We start from the raw sequence: 22,502 nt of genomic DNA, 5'->3' as shown, positions 1-22,502 counted from the left end.
TTTATTTTTTAGTTGTAGTTGGACACAATACCTTTGTTTTATTTTTATGTGGTGCTGAGGATCCAACCCAGGGCCTTGCATGTGCTCTACCGCTGAGCCACAACCCCAGTCCAACTATGTCAGTCTTGACAGGCTCTGCTTCTAGTTTGCCACTATTTTTACTTTGCTGTATATCTGAACATTCTAATCCTGATCCGATCCTTAGAGACTATCCGAGCAGGAGTCCCAGTTTCTTACAACACATTCCTGCCGTCCTTTGTGGCAGGTTTGTGCATCATTTGTGCAAGAACACACTGCATAAAGCGGAGCCTGAGATGAAGGGAAAAACCACGGGATATGCGTGTGTGACGACCACACGTTGGAATCAGAATAAATGCAGAAATGCCTGTGAAACCCGAGCAAAGTACTTCATCTCCAAACTTCCAGAGCTTTCCTGGAGCGGGTTTCAATTTCTCCACACTTCCTCTGTCTTATCCACCCTGTGGATCCTCCCTACACTTAGACTCTCCCGGCCTTGGGTACCTTGGAGAGTTCGCTGGGCCAGCCCGACCTCCCGGGCCCTCTCTAGCAGCCACCTCCAACTCGCCGACCCCCGCCCCGGGCTGGCCCCGCCCCAGCCCCGCCCCCGGGCCGTAGCGCGAGGACCCCGCGGAGCTGTCCGCGGCTACGCCTGACCCAACCTACCCAGTGGCCCATCCGGATAATCCTTCCAACCCGATATGGGCTACGGCGTGGTCCCCGGGTCTCTCACCTCCAGCCGAGGGCTGGGGCCCGCCGTTTGACGAGGAACCTCGCGGCAGGCGAAGGAACGGCTGCCCCGGAGGGAGGCGGCGCGGGTCGCGCTCCAGCATGGCGGCGGCGGTGCGCGCTGCGGGCTGCCTACCTGCGCTGTGCCGCGTGTCGACGGGTGAGCGCGGGGAGGGGGCGCGGGAGCCGGGGGTCGCCGGGGCCTGCGGGAGTCCGGGCGGAGGGGAGCGAGCAGCCTCCCGCGGCTCTCCCATCCAGCCCGGGACCGCTGGGTGACATTGCGCGGGTTCCTTGCCTCTGGGCGTCGGGGCACTTGGCTGTAAAATGATCGTGAAGTGCACTCGGTTCTTCTTGGTTCGTTTCGGTGGAGAGGAGGGAACTGGCGAGCCTCGCTTTCCCGGCGGGCAGGCGCGACCCCCGGGGTCACAGGGTGATGCCCACCGGGTTCGAGGCTGAGAGGCGCCCGCGGGGCTCTGAAGGTGATGGTGGTTCTCCAGGTGGAGTTGGAGAGCACTGGCCTCGGTCAGCTTAATTCCAGCTGGCCGGTGGCCTCAGTGCAGAGACGGATGACCCGGACGTCAGCCCGCAGTGTCGCCGCACCTGTCCCCCGGGTCCTGGTGGGTTGTGTGCACCCTAGGAAGGCGCCCTGCTGCTCTGCTGCGTAAGGTTGGCTCCAGGGCCGCTGTGTGGCCGCCACCTGCCTGCCACCTGCCTTCTCTGTCCTATTTTGTTGTTAAGTCCACAGTCCAGCATTTCTAATTCTGGAACTCAAAGCCCCCTAAAACCCTCAAAGTTCATTTTTTTTTTTGGTAACTCATTTTGCAGCAAAAAATTTGACCAGCAATCTTGGCAGAAAATCTGACCTTAATATTCTTTTCTTTTGTCCTTATGATTGTCTCTTCCCTTTTATTTTTCTTCCCCCATCTCCTACTATTTCAAGGCTGTCTTCCTTCCTGAGTCTAAACTGTGTGCCAGCCACTGTCTTCCTCTGTTCATGCGTTTTCCCTCACTGTCTTCCCAATCCCTTTATGGAGTAGATTCTGTTATTACACTCTTTATACAGGTGGTGGAGGGAGCCACACAGATTGAGCAAGGGACATAGGTTTTTGCACCCCAAATTCCTGACACCAAAGTGCGGTCCCCCCCCCCCTTTTTTTGTCTTCTTGTGTATAACTATTTTTTTTTTCAGCTTCATTGAACTATAATTCACATACTGTACAGTTCATCTATTTGAAGTGCACAAATATTTTCACAAACCTGTGCATTTATCGTTATAATCTAATTAGAACATTTTTATCACTCCAAGAAGGAAGCTTTTTAGCTGTAGCCGCCACTGATCTATTTTCCACTCTTCCTAGCTCTCCTGTTCTAGACATTTCATATAAGTAGAACCACATACATGGCTGGCTTATTTAGTGCAAGGTCATCAAGATTCACCCACATTGTAACATGTATCATCCTGAGTTTCTTAGGGCTTAATTGTAATGTATCCATCACCACACTTTATCTGCTCATCAGTTGAGGGACACTTGGGTTATTTTCCAGCTTTTGGCTACTATGCCTAATGTTGCTGTAAACATTAGCATGCCATGTTTTTACATGTTTCTTTTCTCTTGAGTATGTGCCTGGGAATGGAGTTGCTGGATAAAATGGTAATTCCACACTTGAGGGTCCGCCACAATGTTTTCGAAGTACCTGAGAGTACAGTGAGGGTTTTGATTTTTCTTTAGCAACATTTCTTATTATCTGTTCTTTTGATTATAGCCATCCTAGTGAGTATAAAATGGTATTAATTTGAAATTTTGATTTGCATTTCCTTGATGGATAATGAATATATTTTCATGTGCTTATTAGCCATTTTTACATGTTTTTTGAGAAATGTCTGTTCAAGTGTTTTGGCTCTTTTAAAATTGGGTTTTCATTTTATTATTGAATTGTAAGGAGTTCTATAGGTGTCTAATCAGATGTATGATTTGCAGAATTTTATTCCATATGTTGTTTTTTAAACTTTCTTGATAGTTTGTGGGGTTTTTTTGTGTGTGTACTGGGGATTGAACCCAGGGGTGCGTAATCACGGAGACACATCCCCAACCCTTTTATATATATATTTTTAGAGATAGGGTCTCACTGAGTTGCTTAGAGCTTTGCTAAAGCTGGCTGTGAACTCAACAATCTTCCTGCTTCAGCCCCTAGAGCTGCTGGGAATATAGGCATGCACCACCAAGCCTGGCTTGATAGTGTTTTTTGAGGCATACAAGGTTTTTGTTTATTTGTTTTTGTAGTGCTAGAGACTGAACCCAGGCATGCTGGTTCTTCTACCATTGAGCTTTATCCCCATCCCCGAAACACAGGTTTTATTTTAAATTTTGGTGAAGTCTGATTTATGTTTGTTTTTTTTTTTTTTCTTTTTATCACTTGTACTTTTGGAGTTATGTTTAAGAAACATTGCTAGACCCGAGGTCATGATAATTTACCTCTGTTTTTCTTCTAGGAGTTTTATAGTTTTAGCTTTTACCTTCAGGTCTTTAGTCCATTTTGAATTAAGTTGTACATAAGGTGTGAGGTAGGGCTCCAACTTCATTCTTCTATGGGTCGACACCCTGTTATTCCAACACCATTTATTGAACACATTCCTCTTTCCCTATTGAATAGTCATGGTCCCTCTGCCAAAAATCAGTTGCCCATAAATGCTGTCCAAATCTGTTCTGGAGAACCGCACTGTATGAAGGGTTGCACAGGGAGGTATAGTCAGATCCTGGTGCTGTGGGGGCTCCAGAGGGTACAGGTTTCACAAAAGCTGCTGAGCCTCCAGGATCTGTTGGAGACACAAAAGTGTATGAGAGCAAGTTCAGGACTAACTGTGTGTCTGAATGGCTATGGGGAGGGTGGGGCAGGGGCAGGGGGAGACTGGTGTGGAAGCTTGGGGCCATGTGGCAGTCCTGCAGGCTGTGCCCAGAATTTGTAACTTGGCAGCAGGGAGCCAGGGGAGGACATGTCAGGGCTGTTAATTGATGAAGCCTCTTACTGTAGAAAGGTGGTAAATTCAAGGGGAGAGGTGGGAGACCCATTAGGAAACCTTTAACCTGTGGCTGAGGGGTGCTAAGGCCCGCATAAAGAAGTGGCAGCAGGACCACAGCAGAAGTGTGGCCCACGGCAGGGGGATTTTTAAGGTGACTGCCAAGCATGGTGCCTGGTTGATGGGAGGTGAAGAGAAGGTGCAGCATGATGGCAGCTGCTTGGCCAGTGGTCACTGAGCCCGGAAATCACTCATCCACTTCTCTTAGTTCTTTAATTCTGTGGATGGTATTATTCTGTGAATGTTACTGTTTTATTTATTTTTGGGGTACTGGGCATTGCACCCAATTGTGCTTCACAGAGCCACATCCTCAGCCCTTTATATCTCGAGACCTGAATTTGCACTTCCCCTGCCTTAGCCTCCTTGGTATCTAGGATTGCGGGTTTGTGCCACAGTAGCTGGCTCACGTTATTATTTTAAATGTTCCTCTTCATGTAGGAATGTATCTTTAAAATTTATTTACTTTTTTTTTTTTTTTTTTTTTTTGCCGGAGGCCTGGGGACATAGCTCAGTGGTAAAGCACTTGCCAAGCATGTATGAGGTGCTGGGTTCTATCCCCCACACCACAAAGCAAAACCACTTTTTGCTGAGTGCGGTGGCCTTCACCTGTAATCCCAGCAACTTGGGAGCCTGAGACAGGAGAATTGCAAGTTGGAAACCAGTTTGGGCAACTTAGGGAGATCCTGTCTCAAAAAACGAAGGGGGGATGTAGCTCAGTGGTGAAGCACGTGCCAGTGGGCTCCAGGCCCTGGGTTCAACCCCAGCACTGGAACCAAAAAATATTTATTTACTTATTTTTAATTGACAGGTCGTTTCTGGTGCAGGCAGCTTTCCCTGAACACCTTTCCAACAGCTTCTGTTTTGGCGCTGAAGACCACTCTCAGCAATGGTGAGATTCATTTGGGAACTAGCTGTTCTCATAAGATTTAAGAAGAGTTTCTGTAGATTTTAAAATGTGAATGGACAAGGCACGTACGTCCTTGATGATGGTAATGTACAACCTTGAGTATTTTTTTTTTATTTTTATTTTTATTTTTTTTTTAATTTTTTTTTTTTAACCTTGAGTATTTTTCAAATTTTTTATGACTGCAGTTGTTGTAGTTCAAGGCTTTAAAAAATAATGGTTGTCATTGTTGAGTAGGTATTGTGCACTAGGCTTGAAACATGTCACCTTGTTCAGTCCTCACACTGGCTTTCAGGAGCTTATTCCCATTTTAGAGATGATAAGGTGAATCTCTTGAGAGGCCAAGTGACTTGTTCAAGATCATATAGCCAGGCCAGGTGTGGTAGTGCACACCTGTAATCCCAGTAACTTCGGAGGCTGAGACAGGAGGTTGCACGTTCAAGGCCAGCTCTGTCTTAAAATAAAAAATAAAAAGGACTAAGGATGGGGCTCAGTGGTTAAACACCTCTGAATTCAATCCCCAGTACCTTCCCCCAAAAAAGAATGAAAGAAATCACACAGCCAGTTATGGCAGGGCTGGTCCCAGAGCTGTTTGGATGCTGTGATGCCCCCTCCTTTGGACACAGACTTCCCTGACATAGTGCAGGGCCTTTCTTCAGCTGCCTTCTGGGAAGTCCAGGCCAACCTTGCTGTGCAGGTAAGCCTGGCCCTTTCACCTGGGCTGTGCGGGTTGGAGCTGTGTCCTTGAGCTTCTGGGACCCCTGAATGCTGGGCTTCACTGTTGGTCTCCTGCCTTTTTATCTTGGAGACCCGCCTGTGAGATGCCTTGGAGATCCTGGGAGAAGTCCAGCTGACAGGGCTTTCTGCATAGTGGCAGATTTCCTACGACCTGTCACACCCACTGTGAATCAACCAGTTTGATTTGTGGCTTGGTTGATTCACTCACTGGTTTATAAACAACTCATTTGCCCCTTAACATGTGCCAGGCACTGCCCTGACCTGAGCTGGTAGGGGCCTGGGAAAGGCTTCTGGGAGGAAGACCAGTGAACACCATTCTTGGCTGAGGGGTGGCCCAGGATGGGCTTTGGAAAGGAGCACTGATTTGGAGCAAGACTTCCCACCTCTGACACCTGGATTTCCTCGTCTGTAAATAGGGGTAGCTATCCCCACTGCAGGTTGTTGTGCTATTCCTTAAAATATTAACTTCCAGGCTGGGGGTGCGGCTCAGAGGTTGAGCCTTGCCTAGCATGCCCAAGGCCCGCAGTTCAATCCCCAGCACCATACCAGAAGTAAAAAAAAAAAATTGAGTTTCCAAAAGGTCATGAAAGGCTCTGAGCTTTCATTCCTAGTCCTTTCCTGCTCCTTCACATCATCTAGGGACACTTTCAATACTTTCACCTTTCTCTGGTTATATTTCTAAATATGTTGTGTCTGCTGTTCTTTAATCAACATTGTTATGCTAATTGGAGATGTAACAGTCTATTCTTACCCTTACTTTCTTCCAGTATAGGTAGAAGCACAGTTTGGACTGTATCTCTGGGCATTGTTTTTGTTATTAAATTATGTGCACATTCAGAGCTGAGCTAGGTAGTATTCTACTGTTACAATTTTTCCTGGAATTAATAATTGCCTGATTTTTAAGAAGTTGATTGCTTTCCTTATCACTATATTTTTCTAAATGCTGCAACAAATCAGTCAGAAACATATTAATAATTTTTCTAAAATCTCTCACCATCCAGTTTGGTTTCATAGAAGAGACCCAAGTGAGAAGGAAGGAGTTCTTGGTGTGGAAAGTGATGTGTGTTGAGGTGGAACCCTGGGGGCCCCTCTGTCCCCACCTGAGGGGTTCTGGCCTATCCCACTGCAGGCTGCAGGGTTGTTGCTTCCTGAGTCTGGGGTCTCATGACCTAAACTTAATAAGAACTCAAAGGATCAGAACAGAGTTGATAAGTGAGGTGATGATGACCTGTAACTGAGCTTCAGAACGTGACTCAGCCTGAACTACTGAACTTTCTTCTTTAAAAAATCATAACACGATGTAAGAAAAGCCAGTTACACAAGTGTGCATGAAAATTGACTGTTGTTTTGGTGGTACTGAGGATTGAACTGAGGGGCACCCTATCACTAAGCCACATCACCTGCCCTTTTTATATATTTCTTTCTTTCTTTGTTTTTGTGGTGCTGTGGTTTGAACCCAAGGGCCTTGTGCATGTAAGGCAAGCACTCTACCAACTGAGCTATATCCCCAGCCCTATGTTTTATTTTGAAACAGGTTCTTGCTAAGTTGCTAAGGCTGGCCTCGAACTTGCAATCCTCTGCCTCAGTCTCCTGAGTCATTGGGATTACAGTCATGTGCCACTGCACCTAGAAAAAGTGACTATTTCTAATGTATACAAATCCCTGGGTTCAATCCCCAGTTCCCCCACCTCCCATTAAAAACAAACAAAAAACAAAAACAAAACAAAACAGTGACTATTTCTAAATTCTAAAGTTGATTTCTTTTTATTTTTGACATTTGACTTCTTTTAGGCTGGGTACATTATTAGCTATGAGTGATATTTCAGTCTTTCAAAAAAATCTGTTAGTAATTTTTACACTTCTTGAACTACATCAAAGGTTATAATGCTGAACAGGGCAAGATGAAATGTCTTAATATTAAGATACATGTTGAAGATGAAGGTGTTTACAAGAAAGGCTAAAATGTGTGTAGCAGAACGAGATTTGGAATGATAAAGTTCTGTCTTGTTAAAGAATGAAAACCCAGGGCTGGCGTTGTAGTTCAGTGGCAGAGCGCTTGCCTAGCATGTGAGGCAATAGATTTTTTTTTTTTTTTTAAAAGAGAGAGAGAGAGAGAATTTTTTAATATTTATTTTTTAGTTCTCAGCGGATACAACATCTTTGTTTGTATGTGGTGCTGAGGATTGAACCCAGGCCGCACGCATGCCAGGCGAGCGCGCTACCGCTTGAGCCACATCCCCAGCCCCCAGAGGCATTAGGTTTGATCCTCGGCACCAGATATAAATAAATAAAGATCCATCAACAATTTAAAAAAAAAAATGAAGACTCAGTGTTTCCTAGCTACATTTTATTTGGTAGTTCATCAGGTGGGCTACAGGTCTAGAGGACATCTGTGTGCTAGGTGCGATCTCGCTCCACACAGGTGAGCAAATCATCTGGAATTGGAATTAATGTTGAAATCTCATCCAGTACCTTGTGACATTGGCAAGGCCTATATTTGAAACAAAAATGGTCATATTAAGTGCTGTTCAGTAATCAAAGATTATCCCTTTGTGTTTTGGTCTCTGTATTCAGTGGAACTATTTCCATGGCTTCCTACTGCCCTTAGATGTCACTCTCCCCGTCCTTACCTGCCTTTTTTCTCTGGCCCTGTGAGTCATGGTTGGTGCTGCTGATGAAGCCACAGTTACTGTCCTCTGCATGGCTTCACTCAGACTTGAAAACAGCTGTTGTCATTTTTTCTTTCTTTTTTTTTTTTTTTTTTTGGCTTTCTATTTATCAAGCTAATACCCTTAAGGCCACTTTCCCTCCAGGGCTGTTTTAACCCTGTCACTTCTCTAGTGAAGCACAGAGCTCAAGAATCTGTGCATGCACTGATCTTGCCAGCACTGTCCCACTCCTTCATCACCACCTGTTCCTGTCACCTCTGCCTTCATCCTCACATGACACAGCCATCCCTGGGACTGGTCAGATGGCTTCCTCTCAGACATGGCTGTTCTAAAACATTTTTTTTTAAGTAATAGATGCATGTGGTTAAAAAAAAAATATTCCCCCAAATGAAAGTCTTGCATATTCAGCCCTAAATGCCCCTGTTTTCTTCCACAGAGGCAGCCGCTCTTCAGTTTCTTGCATGATCTTCTGGAGTTGTCTACAACATGCCTTCCCTGCCTCCCTGTGTTTTGAGCATAAAGGGCAGGGTACCCTCTACACATTGAGAGTCTTGTTCTTCTGAACAGTTTCACTTGAAGGTCTTTCCTCATCTGTCCACTGCCCAGCTGCATACAGCAGAGGGCGCCATTTGCCCAGAGCAGCCCAGGAGCTTGGGCTGGATAATGCAGAGCAGAAACCCTGGCTGTACAGAGCTTTCTTGAGACTGGGACATCCACTGAGCGAATGAACCATGACCTCTCTAGGATGGGCATTTAGGTGGCTTTCATTCAAAAGTTTGGTTTTATTTTTTAAAGAACAATTGTCCTCAAAATATGATTCTTAAAAGATTAGAATTTTTAGTGACTTATTTTTATCAGTAACAGTTATTTGGTGCTGGCAGCGCCACAGCCAGGGAGCGTCTAACTCAGTTTTGTTTCATCTCTCTGTAGGCCCTTTGTCACTGCGGGGAGCCAGAGACAGTGGACACTTCACCAGCTTGAGCCATGCACTGCAGACACAGTGCTGTATCTCTCCTCCCAGCAGCTGGTCAGGCCAGCAGTACAGACCCTACAGCTTCTTCACTAAATGTACGTAGACTGCCACACACTTCCACCTCCTGCAACAGGAAAGTAGGGGTGCTTTCCTGTCTTGATTTTTCTTCTGTCTTAAACGAATTAACATTTTAGTGATTATTAAACTAAAAATGCATGTCCGGGAAGCCCCTAGAATTATCTCATGTGCTACAGCTGTATTTGGAGAGCACTAGTTTACTTGGAGCCCCTTATTTGGGGCACCTGAGGCCTAAAAGTATTGAATTGTGCCCCAGATACCCTGCTGATTTAGAGTTACACCAAGAAGGCCCTCAATATTTTTAGCTGGGCCTTTGCTAGGACATATCATTTAGAAAAGTTCAAGAGATGTCACTATTGAGACCAAGCAAGTCTACTGGTCAGGGACTTACTGGGATTTAATGTTAGCTATCTTTTGTGGAAAAAAGTGGAATTGTCTCCGCTTGTGTTTTCCAGATGTATTAGTTTTATGTTCACTATACGATTGATTTTATTTTATTTTCATTATCTCAGTGACATGGGTGAAGCTGGGCTTTGCTGGCCTTTCTATTCTTAGGAGAGTGTAGATCTTTGCTTTATAACTACAGAATTTTTAAAAACCCCGTTCCCTTACAGTGACAGCAGATGAGCTCTGGAAAGGTGCGTTAGCGGAGACGGGTGCTGGGGCAAGAAAAGGAAGAGGCAAAAGAAGCAAAAAAAAGAGAAGGAAGGATCTGAACAGGGGTCAGGTCATTGGTGAAGGTAAACGTGTTTGGTTGTTTTGACAGTTTTCAGATTTGGTCCTGAACTTGGGGTGGGAAACTGATGATCTTGGGAAGAGGAGCAACCGGAAGCAAGCTGGGTCTGAGGGAGGCCTTGGGGGGCCCAACGGCAAACTTAGTTCTAAAAAGAGTCAATGTGCTTTTAAAGTGTTTTCCCCAGATTTTATGGATATTTGGCAAACTGGAAGCATTCTCATGAAGCGCACAAGGATCCGTGGTTTAGAGTCCAACCAGGGGGCTTACCAGCTGCCCCAGAGTGTCAAGTACCCCTGTGGGGCACAGCTGTGATAGGCCCTGTGCTGCACAGCCCAGTGCAGGCGGGTGGAGCTCCCAGAGAGCTGGCAGGCTTCCCCTGCTCAGAGAAGACAGTGACCAAGAGCAGACCTGTAGTCACAGGGCCTGCTGCAGCTGCTCAACTGGGCTGCTGTCACACAGAAACTGCCATGGACAGCGCATGGTTGGACAGGCCCAGCTGTGTTCCAGTAAAACTTTATTTACAAAACAGCTGGTGGGCTGCACTTGGCCTTGGTCCTTCACGTGCTGATGTGATTGTTTATACTTGTGCTTTTCAAAGTAAAAATAGGATGCTGAACTTGAACTGACTTATTTTTACTGTTGTGCAAACCCATCGTTTTTGATACTAACAACCTTTCAGAAATAAAGGAAGCACCTTGTGCTGCACTTCTCATATTGCACATCTGCTTTTATTACTTGTATCTTATTTTACTTTTTAAATATTTGCTATTTATTTTTAATAATAATGATAATTATTATTATTTTATTATTATTATTATTTTTTGAGACAGGTCTTGCCATCTTGTCCAGGCTGGTCTTGAACTTGCAGGTTAAAACCTCCCTCTTGCCTCAGCCTCCCACCTAGCTGGGACTACTGACATGCACCACTATGTCTGGCTATAATTTATTTTTTCAAATTATAAAAATTGTGTGCATACCTTCTCAGTAAAAACGCAGATTGTAGAGAAAACTAAAAGCCCCTGATGTCCTTCCTGCCGTCCACATTCCCATTGTCTCGCCTGAGGAGCCACTGGTCTCATTTTGGTATTTTCTTCAGTTTTTGTGGGTGCGCGTGTGCGCATTTGTATAAATTCCTTAAAAGAAATAGATGCTTTCTTTAAAAAAAAAAATTATTATACCATATGGTATATGCAGTTGTATAATCTGCTTTTTTTTTTTTTTTTTAAACCCAATAAGAGGTCTCAGGGCTGGACATGATGGCACACCCCTGTAACCCCAGCGACTGGGGAAGCTGAGGCAGGAGGACAAGGTCAAGGCCGGCCAGAAGAACTTAGTGAGACCCTGTCTCAAAATAAATAAAAAGGGTTGGGGATGTGGCTCAGTGGTAGAACACCACTGGGTTCAATTTCTAGAACCAAAAGTAATAATAATAACATGTCTTAGAAATCATTCCACATCAGAACCTGGAGAGCAACGTTTTTTTTTGTTGTTGTTGTTTTTGTTTTTTAAGAGAGAGAGAGAGAGAGAATTTAATATTTTATTTTTTAGTTTTCGGTGGTGCTGAGGATCGAACCCTGCGCGGCGCGCATTCTAGGCAAGCGCACTACCGCTTGAGAGCCACATCCCCAGCCCAAGAGCAACGGTTTTTGATTTTGTGCAGGATATGGCACCTGCTGGCTGTGTGTTCAGCCGTTCCTCTGTTGCTGACTCGGCTTGCGTGTGTTACAGGTCGTGTTTCAGCAGACATCTTAGCACTTACAGGCCTCACAGGTGTTTCTCTTGGTAAAAGTGAAAATGCAGTCACATGCCTGTAGGGTAGGTGTGCATAAAACTGTGACAGTGCAAGGTCACCAGCCGAGTGATCGCATCAGCTCCAACTCCACAATACTGTGCTGGTGTCTGTACACGTGTTCCCTGGCATTAACAACATGAAGAGTGAGCACCTTTTAGAAGTTGTCACTTACCTATAATCTTAACCCTCCAGGGCGCTACGGCTTCCTGTGGCCGGGTCTGAATGCCCCTCTCATGAGAAATGGAGCCGTGCAGACCATTGCCCAGAGGAGCAAGGAGGAGCAGGAGCAGGTGGCGGCTGACATGCTCCAGCAGAGGGAAGAGTGGGACCGGAAGCGGAAGATGAAAGTGAAGCGGGAGCGAGGCTGGAGTGGGAACACGTGGGGTGGCCTCAGTCTCGGTCCCCCGGACCCTGGTCCCAATGGAGGTAGTGGAAGCCTGGTTCGCTTGCCTTTGGGTAGAGGACGTGTCGTCTTACAGTGTTTCTGAAAATAATTTATTGTTTACTTGTCTGTTTAGATTACCTTTTTTGAAAAAAAATTTGACCTCTTTGACTAACTTTCCACATTGTTATCCCAGTTGCATTTGTGGGGCACTAGAGGCCTGTAACCAGGAAGTGTTCCTCCAACAGGGTGGAAAGCCCTGGGTCCCAGTGCCTTAGCAGGTGCCTTAGATGGTGGTGTGCATTGTAGATCTGTTGGCGCAGTGTTTCCCAAACACGTGGCCTCAGGCTTGGAGTGCTGTTTAACAGCAGAGTTGAGAGACCCCAGAGAGCTGTCACTAAGCCTTCGTAAAAGCAAATATGAAACGAAAATTGACGACACTTAGGCTGAATTAGAAAACAAAGCCTCCCCCTCCCCAAAGAAGGCAAATTAACCTGAAAATCTTGCTCTTGCCAGTGAGTGGGAGAGGAGGAAGCAAACAGGAGTTTGGCTCAAAGAGGAGGAACGGTTGGGCTGGAGAGGATGGGGCGAGCGTGCAGGAGAGTGGAGGTCTGGGAGGGAGAGGACCTGCCCACGAGCCAAGTCCCCAGTAACCAGATCCAGAGTTTAGACAGACAGGCTGCTGTTAGCCAGCAGGGGCAGGGTGCAGGTTTGGGTGAGCCTGTGCAATGCGGGTGGAAAGGTGGGGAGGTCACCTGGTATCTGGTAGCTTTGGTCAGGAGTCATCAAGCCAGATAGTGGCATTGGTGAACATGGCCACCAGAATATTTCTTGATGAGAAGGTGGCACTTGGCACTGGCTTCACTATCACCCAGCGGGTGGGACCTGGGCAGTGTCCAGGAAAGAAGATTGACTCTGGAGCTGACTGCTTTCAAAGCCGACTGCTGGGTACAGAAGCTTTTATTCTGCTCTCCTATTTTATTATGTAATTGAGGTTTTCTGTAATAAGTAAAAGCAAGAGAATTGGGGAGTGTTTGAAACAGCTGTGGTGGTGAGCAGAGGCTGAATCAAGAGAACTGAAAGCTGAGGAGCCGGGAGTTCCCGAGCCGGTCAGACCCACAGTTGAGAGTGGTGAGCGTAGGCCAGGCTCTGATCTCTCCCGGCAGCACCAGCAGGCCACTTGTGACCAGACAGCTGCCTGGGTTCTGGCCTGGAGAGGGCGGTAGAGACAAAAGTGTAGGGATTGAGGACGTTGGCGAGATCCATGAGAAGTGAGGGACTTTGGTGTCTTGTCGTGAGAGAGGCTATGAAGACCCCAGGAGACCAGATGGGAAAGCAGCAATGAAGGCTGTGGAGGTGTTGGCGCTCCAGGAACCTGTGCCTCAGGAGCTGGCGGCAGGGAGCTGGAGATGGGGAGGCTGTAGTCAGAGCCATGGCTGAGCTCATGAAGTCAGGCTAGGCAGTCCCCGTGGATGATGGGAACTGGGGCGCAACCTGGAGAGCGGCACCAGAGAGCTCAGGTTCTTCCCATTAGAAGTCTGATGGCACTTGGGAAAGGCTGTCACACGTGAGCAGCTTGGATGCTCTTATCTGTGTGCTTTTTCTTCTCTCCTTGTAGAAACCTATGAGGACTTTGATACCAGGATACTCGAGGTAGGCCTGCCGAGCTCAATTCCCAGGGTCCTTGCTGGGGTCGGGTGGGGTGGGCAGGAGGAGCTGAGCAAAGCTGTGGTTACAGTGATCTCTCGGACACAGACTCAAGTTCAGGGAGGAATTAACACAATTTGAAGTTCAGTTCCTTCATGTTGGTGAAGTTAATCCCACTGAAAGAGTCTTTCATATGTAGGTTGTTTCCTATAAGATCATTCAAAAGTGTGGACTCAGCCTCCGTTTTCCTTAAACTCCTTCCTAGGAAGGAAAGGGGACAACTGTCGTTTAAGCAGTTTAGTTAATAGTTTCATAGTTCCTGGCCTTAAAAATAGGCTGAAAAAATTGGAGATTTTCTTGAAGTTTATAATAAATAGGTGTTTCCAAATTCCGTATTCTTGTTTAAGCCTGATCCTTAACATAGCAATCCAGTCCTGCGAAGTTTTTTCTTTTCGTTGCATTTCATCATTTCTAAGATATTTTAGTACCTTTGATACTGGAATTTGTCTTATAATCAGTGTTAAACTATTTCAGAGTTTAATCCACAGTGTTTTCTTTCCTGTGGTACATTGACTACGATGGGGTATATTGAGGTGTATAGTTGCAAATTCTTTTCAAGGTCATCTCAGTTAACTCTCCTAATAACCCTGTGAAGTAGGAGGGGAAAGTCTTATTTCCCTGCTGTTCTTGAGGAAATGCTCCCGAGGGAGGTTTCATTTGGGGAGTTTGCTTCTGTGCCTACAGACTGAGGTGTGGGCCCCTCACCAAGCCTGTGTGACTGAGCCAGCAGGTCCTCGTCCTCGACCTCAGTTTTCTTCAGCTGTCCTATTGATGAAGCATTTTGTCTTTTAGGTAAGAAATGTTTTCAATATGACAGCCAAAGAGGGAAGGAAGAGATCAGTCCGTGTCCTGGTGGCTGTGGGGAATGGGCAGGGAGCTGCAGGTGAGTGGGGTGACGCTAGACACAAAGAGGCCTGGCTGCCCGGCTGGAAGCCAGGGCCCTGCTGCCGGTCTCACTTTTCCCTACTAATAGAGTTAGTCTATTAGTCTAGAGGTCTGGGCTCACAAACTTGGTGGTAAACCACAAAGCTTCTCAGAGAAAGAAAGAGGAGCTCTTAAGGCCTACATCTGAGGACTGGGTATTTTAAAGGGCTTAAGACACCATTGTATTGTGCATAATAGTGAAAAATTAGAACAAGTCCAATTGGGCCTAGTTACAGGATAGCTGTCCAATGCAATATTCTTTTTTTTAATATTTATTTTTTAGTTATAGGTGGACACAATATCTTTATTTTTTATGTGGTACTAAGGATCAAACCTAGTGCTTCACGCATGCCAGGCGAGTGCTCTCCCTCTGAGCCACAACCCCAGGCCTCCAAAGTAATATTCTATAGCCATTAAAGAATTGTGAAAAATTACTTACACAATAAGTAATTTTTGTTAAAAATTTGTCATGTAATCATGATTTTTTTTAAAGGCATTTACATGCAAAGAAAAAAACTAGAAGACTATACACTGTTCACTTGGGTTAGCAGGTTTGTCAATCATTAAATTTTCTTCTTTAGACTTTTAAAGTTTCCCTACTGAACATCTTGTTTTTGAAATGTGTTCACATAGAACTGAAAAACTGTTAGTTGCTTCCTTTTGAAAATTTCAAAGCAAAAGCAAAATACGTGATAGTGCGTTGCTGTAAGAGACCATGGTTAGCAGTTACTGTCGTCTCTTTTCAAAAATATCTTTTCTGAAATTTTGTGTCCATGTTACCTCCCTTTACCTTTTTATAAAAAGCTTAGCAGAGATCTTATTATAGCCATGAATTTGCACCTTGCTCTTCTTGCTTGGTTTTGCCCTCAGAGGTCTTCTGTTAGCATAAGCAGATTTCTGGTATTGGTTTCATAGTGTTCCAGTGTGTGCATAGACATGATTTTTGATCCAATCCCTATTGTTTCCAAATTTGTATCATTTATTAAAAACAACAACAATAACATTGACCTTTTTGTACATGGAGTTTGTTGAACTTTTGGAAGTATAGAAATAGGAGAAATATCTTGAAATTGCTGCCACACTAGATGTAAATGTCAAGTATTGCCAGATCGCCTCCTCAAAGGTTGCAGCAGTTTATGTCCCTCTGTGCCACCTGTCCTTGCCCTGAGTAGTATTAGACTTTACTGATTGTCATTGAAACATCTCTCCTAGTTTACACCTGCACTTTCTAAGTTAGGAGAGTGCCGATGCCATTTTGCGTGTTCATTGGCCGTTGCGCTTTCACTTTGGAGATCTGTCAGTTCAGGTGCTTTGCCTGTTTTCTTAATTGGGTGGTTTTCTTGTCCTTATTGATTGGGATTAGCTTCTTGTAAGTTAAGGACATGAGCCCTTTTTGTCTATCAGATATTTTGACTTAGTTTTGAATTTTTTTTCCACATCGAAGCTTTAAAATCCACAGAAGTTTTAAACCTTAACATAGCAAATTTATCAGTCCTAGGTCACTTCTGGTTTGTGTTTTGCTTAGAAAGTCTCCATTTGAAGATTATAAGTAAGTCCACTCATATTTCCCTCTAGGACTCCCATGGTTTACTTTGTTCTGTTTAAACTAGGAACTGGAACTCGAGCCCCTTTCATCCCAGGCCTCAGATGTCTTGCCTATTTTATTTTCCTGTGTATAATTTTAAAACAAAGTACTTTTTTCAAATTAAATAATAAATGGTGACAGCAAATAATGGAAGCATTTCTGCAACTTGTGATAAACCTCATTTCTTAGGGTAAAGCATTTACAAATTGGAAACTATTGGGTTTATTTTTCTGGTTAATTAAAATCTAAATTCTACTCTATAACAATGTATTTTCCCCCATACCTTCTGGTCATTTTAATCTCTTTGCACAAGTGTCCAAAAACATTTGCCTTTTATAAATATAGAGCATACTTAATTTTAAAAGTTGAGTATATTTCATTTTATTAGAGATTTATAAAAGGTAATGTTATATATCTAAATGTGAAGTCTGTAGGTTGCCTCAGAACAGATGAGCACATCTCTGGCTTTCTTCATGGCTGGTTGTGCATAGCAGGTGTTCTGTGGGCAGTTGAAAGAAGGGCGTGAAATGTTGTAGAGCCCAAACTGGGAGCTGGGGAGAGGCACAGGCTGGGTCAGAGTAGCTTTCCTTTTCATAAGTTTTGCTTTTTCTTTTGAAGGTTTTGCCATTGGGAAGGCTACTGAGCGGGTGGACGCTTTCAGGAAAGTACGTGCATGTTTTTCTTTGTTAACATTTAGTAGAAGATGAAAAGCTCTGTGTTCACATGGGGGCATTGCAGGCACACAGTCACGTATCACGAAGGAATCGTCAGTGTATGTGTGATAATGATATTGTGGCTAAGTCCTTATCTTTTAAGGTGCATAGGTGGAATTTTTTGTAATAAAATACTTTATAAAATAGTTTTGAAACCCAGCGAGAGATTTAGGAGAATGTGTTCCTTCTTTTCTTCAGGCAAAGAACAAAGCCATCCACTATTTGCATTACATAGAGCGGTATGAAGACCATACAAGTGAGTGTGGGTCTTTTCCTGTAAGATTTGCAGAATGCCACTGTGTCATGGTGTGTCTTTGACATGCCCTGTGGGTGTCTTTGTGTTGCTCTGACTGCATTCTTACAAATGTACAAAATGAGGAGACAGCCTGGCCTGTGGGGGGTGGGGGGTGGCAGGAGAATGAGTCGGGTCAGCGTCTGTGTGTCCTGTGGGCTGGCTGCTTAGGGCAGCACCCGGTGCTCTGTGGCTTTTGCAGACATTAAAGCCACACGCCTGACCCTCCTGTGTCTGCTTTACCCCCCAGTATTCCATGACATCTCGTTGAGATACAAGAGGACGCACATCAAGATGAAGAAACAGCCCAGAGGTAACTGGAAAGCTCTGACTCTCTGTTGAATATAAAGCAGAGAAACCACAACAATTCCATCCTCTCCCCTGGCGTTGTTCGCCTCTCCTTGAACTCATCCTGAGAGTGACAGATGGGAAGGCCTGAATTAGGCTGAGGAAGGCGAGGCTCCTGGGGAAGAAGCCAAGGTCGGGCTGCACAGGCCCAGGCCTGTTCCTGGTGTGGCTGAGGAGGGCGGAGCACGTGGTGGTGGTCGAGTTGGATGAGTGGGCACGTGGTTCCTCCGGGAGCCTTCACCCAGCTGGACAGTGTTCCTTCCTGCCAGTCACGTGCTGCTCCTCTACAAGTGTCATGGTGTTAGGCTTGTTATTTGGTGCTGGGGATTAAACCAGAGCCCCGCACCTGTGAAGCACGTGCTGTCACAGTGCTCCCCCCAGCCCCTCACCGTCGAGTGCTGTTGAACTTCTATGATCTATTCATTGTGGCACTGGGTGAGCAGAAATGGCCTTTCCTGTCTTGTGGACAGGTCACAGGCAGCGTTGGTTATGGGGACAGTCACGCCCAGTGCACTGTTGGTGTAGAATTCTTAAACATTTGGATTTGCATTTTGCTTGCAGTTCTGTAGTAAGAACCTGTTTCGTTTGACTGTAGTTTTTTTAAATCTCAGGAGTTCAGGTCAGGAGCTGGGCACAGTGGTGCACACCTGTAATCCCAGTGACACTCAGAAGGTTGAGACAGGAGGATTGCAAGTTCCAGGCCAGCCTCAGCAACTTAGTGAGGCCCTAAGCAACTGAGCTACTGTCTTGTGCCTTCCTCAATGCTGTCAGGAGGAGGAGGAGGGCCACCTTCATCAGGGTGGCCAGAGGTGGCCTCTGAGCAGGGGCAGTGTGAGTGAGATCCTGAAGGAAGAGGAGCAGAGGGGGCAGGCCTGGGAGAACGTTCCAGGCTGCCCCAGGTGCAGTGTACCCTGGTGCACAGGCCATGTGAGGACAGTGCAGTAGGCGGGGTCAGGCACGGTGTGTGTGTGATAATGATATTGTGGGGGAAGATCGTGCAGACATCTTTGTTTAATTGAGAGAGCAATGGCAAGTGAGAGGCTGTGCCAGGGAGCCTTGTGTTGCTGAGGATCAAACCCATGCCTCACACATGCCAGTCAAGTGCTCTGCCTCTGAGCTATAGTCCCAGCCCTGGCTTGTGTTTTTGAAGCTCTTCTGGAGGATGGATTGCCGGTGGCCAAGAGCAGGGCACATGGCTAGAGGGGAGAAGACCACCCCAGCACTAAAGGCCATCAGGGAGGTGAGAAAATACTCCAGGAGCCACCAATTCAGGAGATGCTGCCACTTAGGCCAGAGGGTGTTCCCAGGAGAGGGAAGTGGTGTCGCTGCCAGGGCAACTGAGTGCTCTAGGAGGGTGAGGACAGGCGTCTCCCTTGATGGTAACCAAACATGGACACGGGAGCTGGCATGGGCAGAGGGCCAAGAGTTTTCAGGCACTTAAGTCTTAATCTAAGTAATATCCTGGTTTCCCCCCCACTACGTTTAAGGTAGATGTTCTGTTTAATTTTTGTACATACCATTGAATAAATGTCGTCCTGGAAGTCACACCAGCTGGGGGTGGTGAAGCCAAAATGTCATTCCCTAAACCCAGAGCCACACGAAAGACAGCATGCTGGCAGGTACTCAGTCCGTTTCCTGTCTCCTAGGATACGGCCTCCGCTGCCACAGGGCCATCATTACCATCTGCCGGCTCATTGGCATCAAGGACATGTATGCCAAGGTCTCTGGGTCCGTCAACATGCTCAACCTCACTCGGGGCCTCTTCCATGGGCTCTCCCGCCAGGTAACCTTCCCTGGGGTTTGAGCAGGTCTGGCTGTGCTGCAGACCAAGGTGCTGAGGGTCTCCTAGGGGCTTCCACAGCCACCTGAGGATGTGGGCATTCTTTGCTGTGTGTGGCGCATCCCCTTAGACCCACTGAGAGCTTGCAATGGTCGTGTGCACGTGTGGATATGCAGCAGCAAATCCCGTCATCTAGAGCTGCAGTAATGCACCAGTAAAAAACGTGGAAAGAAAAAATTTTAAAAAAGGAGAGTTCATGGTAATTAACCAACAGATGGAGTTTTAAAAGTTATTTTTTGTTAAATTTTTTTTAGTTGTTGATGGGCCTTTATTTTATTTATTTGTATGTGGTGCTGAGAATCAAATCCAGTATCTCATACATGCTAGGCAAGCGTTCTACCACTGAGCCACAACCCCAGCCCGCCTGGGTGGTTTTTGAATAAGATGATACACATAATTGTTTTACATACCTCTGTTTAAAATGTGAAAATTAAGCTGGGCATGGTGGCACACGCCTAAATGTGAAAATTAAGCTGGGCATGGTGGCACACGCCTGTAATCCCAGTGATTTGGGAGACTGGAGCAGAAGGAACCCAATTTTGAGGTCAGCCTCAGCAACTTAGCAAGACCCTGTTTCAAAAAAAAGAAAAAAAGAAAAATATATGTATATGCATTTATATACTATGTATGTATAATTTATGTGTATATACATATCATTTTTATATCTGTATATATATGTATATATTATTTATATATGCATATATAGAGATTTTTTTTAAAAAAGAAGGCTTTGAGTAAAAGATCTTTTTGGAACAGCTTTTGTGCTGTTGGTTTTTAGCTAACATCCTTCAAAGCATTTCTAAATTCAGGCTCGGGAGGGTTAATTGTTTAATTGTTTGGTGTGATGAAGCTGTTGGTCGCATTTACCTTTCATGTTTCTTCCATGTGCTGTCGTTGTTTTCTCTTGGCATTTTGAAACTTCTGTTGTGGATACTATTTATCATCTCTTCTAAAATGTCATCAGTTAGGATGAGTTGCATTTTTTAATGTGCCACTCAAAAAGGCAAAAATACCACTAATTTAGGTGAGATGCCTTTGATTGTAAGATACCAATTTAAATTATTTTATTTTATTTATGAAACAGCCTATCTTTTTTTTTTTTGGTCCCAGGAATGATCCCAGTGGCACTTAACCACTGAGCTACATCCGTAGCCCTCTGTTTTTAATATATATATATTTTTTAGTTGTAGATGGACACAATATCTTTATTATTTATTATTTATGTGGTGCTGAGGGTCAAACATAGGGCCTCATGCTTGCAAGGCAAATGCTCCAATGAGCTACAACCCCAGCCCATCTCTAGCCCCCTTTTTTTTAAATTTTGAAACAGGTTCTCACTAAGTTTTAGGGCCTTTGATAGTTGTTAAAGCTGGTCTGGAACTTAGGACCCTCCTGCCTCAGCCTCCCAAGAGGCTGTGTTTACAGGCATGTGCCACCGTGCCTGATGAAACAGCTTCTTTTTTCCAATTTTGAACACTTAGAGAATTAGGGTAGTACAAGCAGCCATAGTCTGGAAACATGAGGTTACGCATACCAGATTTTTCAGGAACTATGAATGAACCATCCACTGGATGTATTTGCCTGTTTCTAGACTTCTGTGGCACCTGCTGCAGTGACCCCAGGGCTCTGCTGCCTAACCAGAGCTAGTCTTGTTTCTCAACATCACCTCACCAAGTTGTTTTGAACCAAATCTCAGGTGCCATTTTATTTCATTCGTAAATATTTCAGTGTATCTCTAAAGGATCAGAATCAGAAACCACTTCTCAGGTTTCTGATTCTGAACCTTTAGAGGATCTAAAGGATCCATTTACTTCTATGGTAGAGTGCTTGCTAGGAACACTTAAGGCCCAGGTTTGATCCCCAGCACTGGGAAAAAAAATTTCATTGTACCCTTACCATTCCTAAATATCATGACTCAGTATTATCAAGTATCGAACTGTTCATTCAAATCTATCCATTCGTCCAATTTAAAAACATTTTTTTACACAGTTTGATTCAATCCCGTTGATTTGGTTCAATCCGGTTGAGAAGATGTCAGCACTTCTGAAGTTTCTCCTGTGTCTTTTAAGGCTCTCTTGGTCTGTCCCTCTCTCTTCCCCCCTTGCTGCTGTTGTGTTGAGGAAGTCAGGTGGTTTGTCCCATAGTGTTTCCAGGGTTGAGCACCTGTAGGGTCCTTGATGTCCTTTCCCCCCTGGACCTCCTGTGAGTTGGTTGTTAGATCTCAGGGCTCTGCGAGGTTCAGGCTTGGTGCTTGGCCCAGCAGGCACGTCCTTAGGGCGTTTGGAAGGCGAGGCCTGGCGTACCCCAGTTTGGGGTGGGAAGGTGGGCTGAGGTCATCCCCCTGTGACAGCCACTGTGGTTTAACCACCCAGAATCAGCTGGCACTGCTCTTTCCCCCAAGCTCTCTGGTGGGTACTGCACCCGCACCCCCACCCCACCCCTGTGGTGGCGCCTCTCGCTCCTATAGCCATAGGGACCCTCGTAGACCTAACTGCTGTTCTCACTGTGGTCTTGCCCAGGAAACCCACCAACAGCTGGCCGACAAGAAGGGTCTCCATGTGGTGGAATTCCGGGAGGAATGTGGCCCCCTGCCTATTGTGGTCGCCTCCCCCCGGGGGGCCTTGAGGAAGGATCCTGAGCCAGAAGAGGAGGTTCCAGACATCAGGCTGGACTGGGAAGAGGTGAAGGCTGCCCAGGGAATGAAACGCTCTATTTGGTCAGGTCTCAAGAGGGCCGCCACCTGACCTTCCTGCCACTGACCTTCCAGCCACCTGACCTTCCTGCCACCTGGCCCCCCAACTGCAACACCGTGCCTGCTGCCCTAGGCGCCTGGGGACTCTCCCCTCACATCTTGCCGTGTCACCTCTTTTTTTTTTTTTTTGAGAAAATTTCAACATTCTTTATTTACAAATAAATAATTTTAGTTTTGATTTATTGATCACATGATCTGTGCCAGGCAGTGTGACAGGGACGTTACACACAGACCTCGTTCAAGACT

General features: G+C 45.6%; 1 protein-coding gene across 2 annotated transcripts; it reads left to right on the top strand.

Moving 5' to 3' along the window:
• Positions 1–670: 670 nt before the first annotated feature.
• Positions 671–22,434, top strand: Mrps5 (mitochondrial ribosomal protein S5). 2 transcript variants are annotated; one of them, XM_076833445.2, is made up of 12 exons: positions 671–907; positions 4,632–4,712; positions 9,065–9,202; positions 9,800–9,925; positions 11,906–12,139; positions 13,714–13,748; positions 14,595–14,685; positions 16,930–16,976; positions 17,223–17,280; positions 17,567–17,629; positions 19,311–19,447; positions 22,024–22,434. In XM_076833445.2, the coding sequence occupies exons 1-12, from the start codon at positions 850–852 to the stop codon at positions 22,246–22,248; spliced, it is 1,293 nt and encodes a 430-aa protein (XP_076689560.2). In that variant the 5' UTR covers positions 671–849; the 3' UTR covers positions 22,249–22,434. The 2 variants fall into 2 exon arrangements, with proteins under 2 accessions (XP_076689560.2, XP_076689561.2); XM_076833446.2 differs by lacking the exons at positions 14,595–14,685; positions 16,930–16,976.
• The last annotated feature ends 68 nt before the right edge of the window (positions 22,435–22,502 follow it).

The sequence above is a fragment of the Callospermophilus lateralis genome, chromosome 14 (genome assembly GCF_048772815.1).
Source record: "Callospermophilus lateralis isolate mCalLat2 chromosome 14, mCalLat2.hap1, whole genome shotgun sequence".
Classification (NCBI taxonomy): domain Eukaryota; kingdom Metazoa; phylum Chordata; class Mammalia; order Rodentia; family Sciuridae; genus Callospermophilus; species Callospermophilus lateralis.
This window is presented reverse-complemented; position numbering and strand designations above follow the sequence as displayed.

Excerpts from the sequence above, each read along its gene's own strand:
- Mrps5 (XM_076833445.2), top strand. The coding sequence starts at position 850 with ATGGCGGCGGCGGTGCGCGCTGCGGGCTGCCTACCTGCGCTGTGCCGC. Across the intron at positions 908-4,631 it reads GCTGTGCCGCGTGTCGACGG|GTCGTTTCTGGTGCAGGCAG; the intron begins GTGAGCGCGGGG and ends TTTAATTGACAG. Across the intron at positions 13,749-14,594 it reads TTGATACCAGGATACTCGAG|GTAAGAAATGTTTTCAATAT; the intron begins GTAGGCCTGCCG and ends TTTGTCTTTTAG.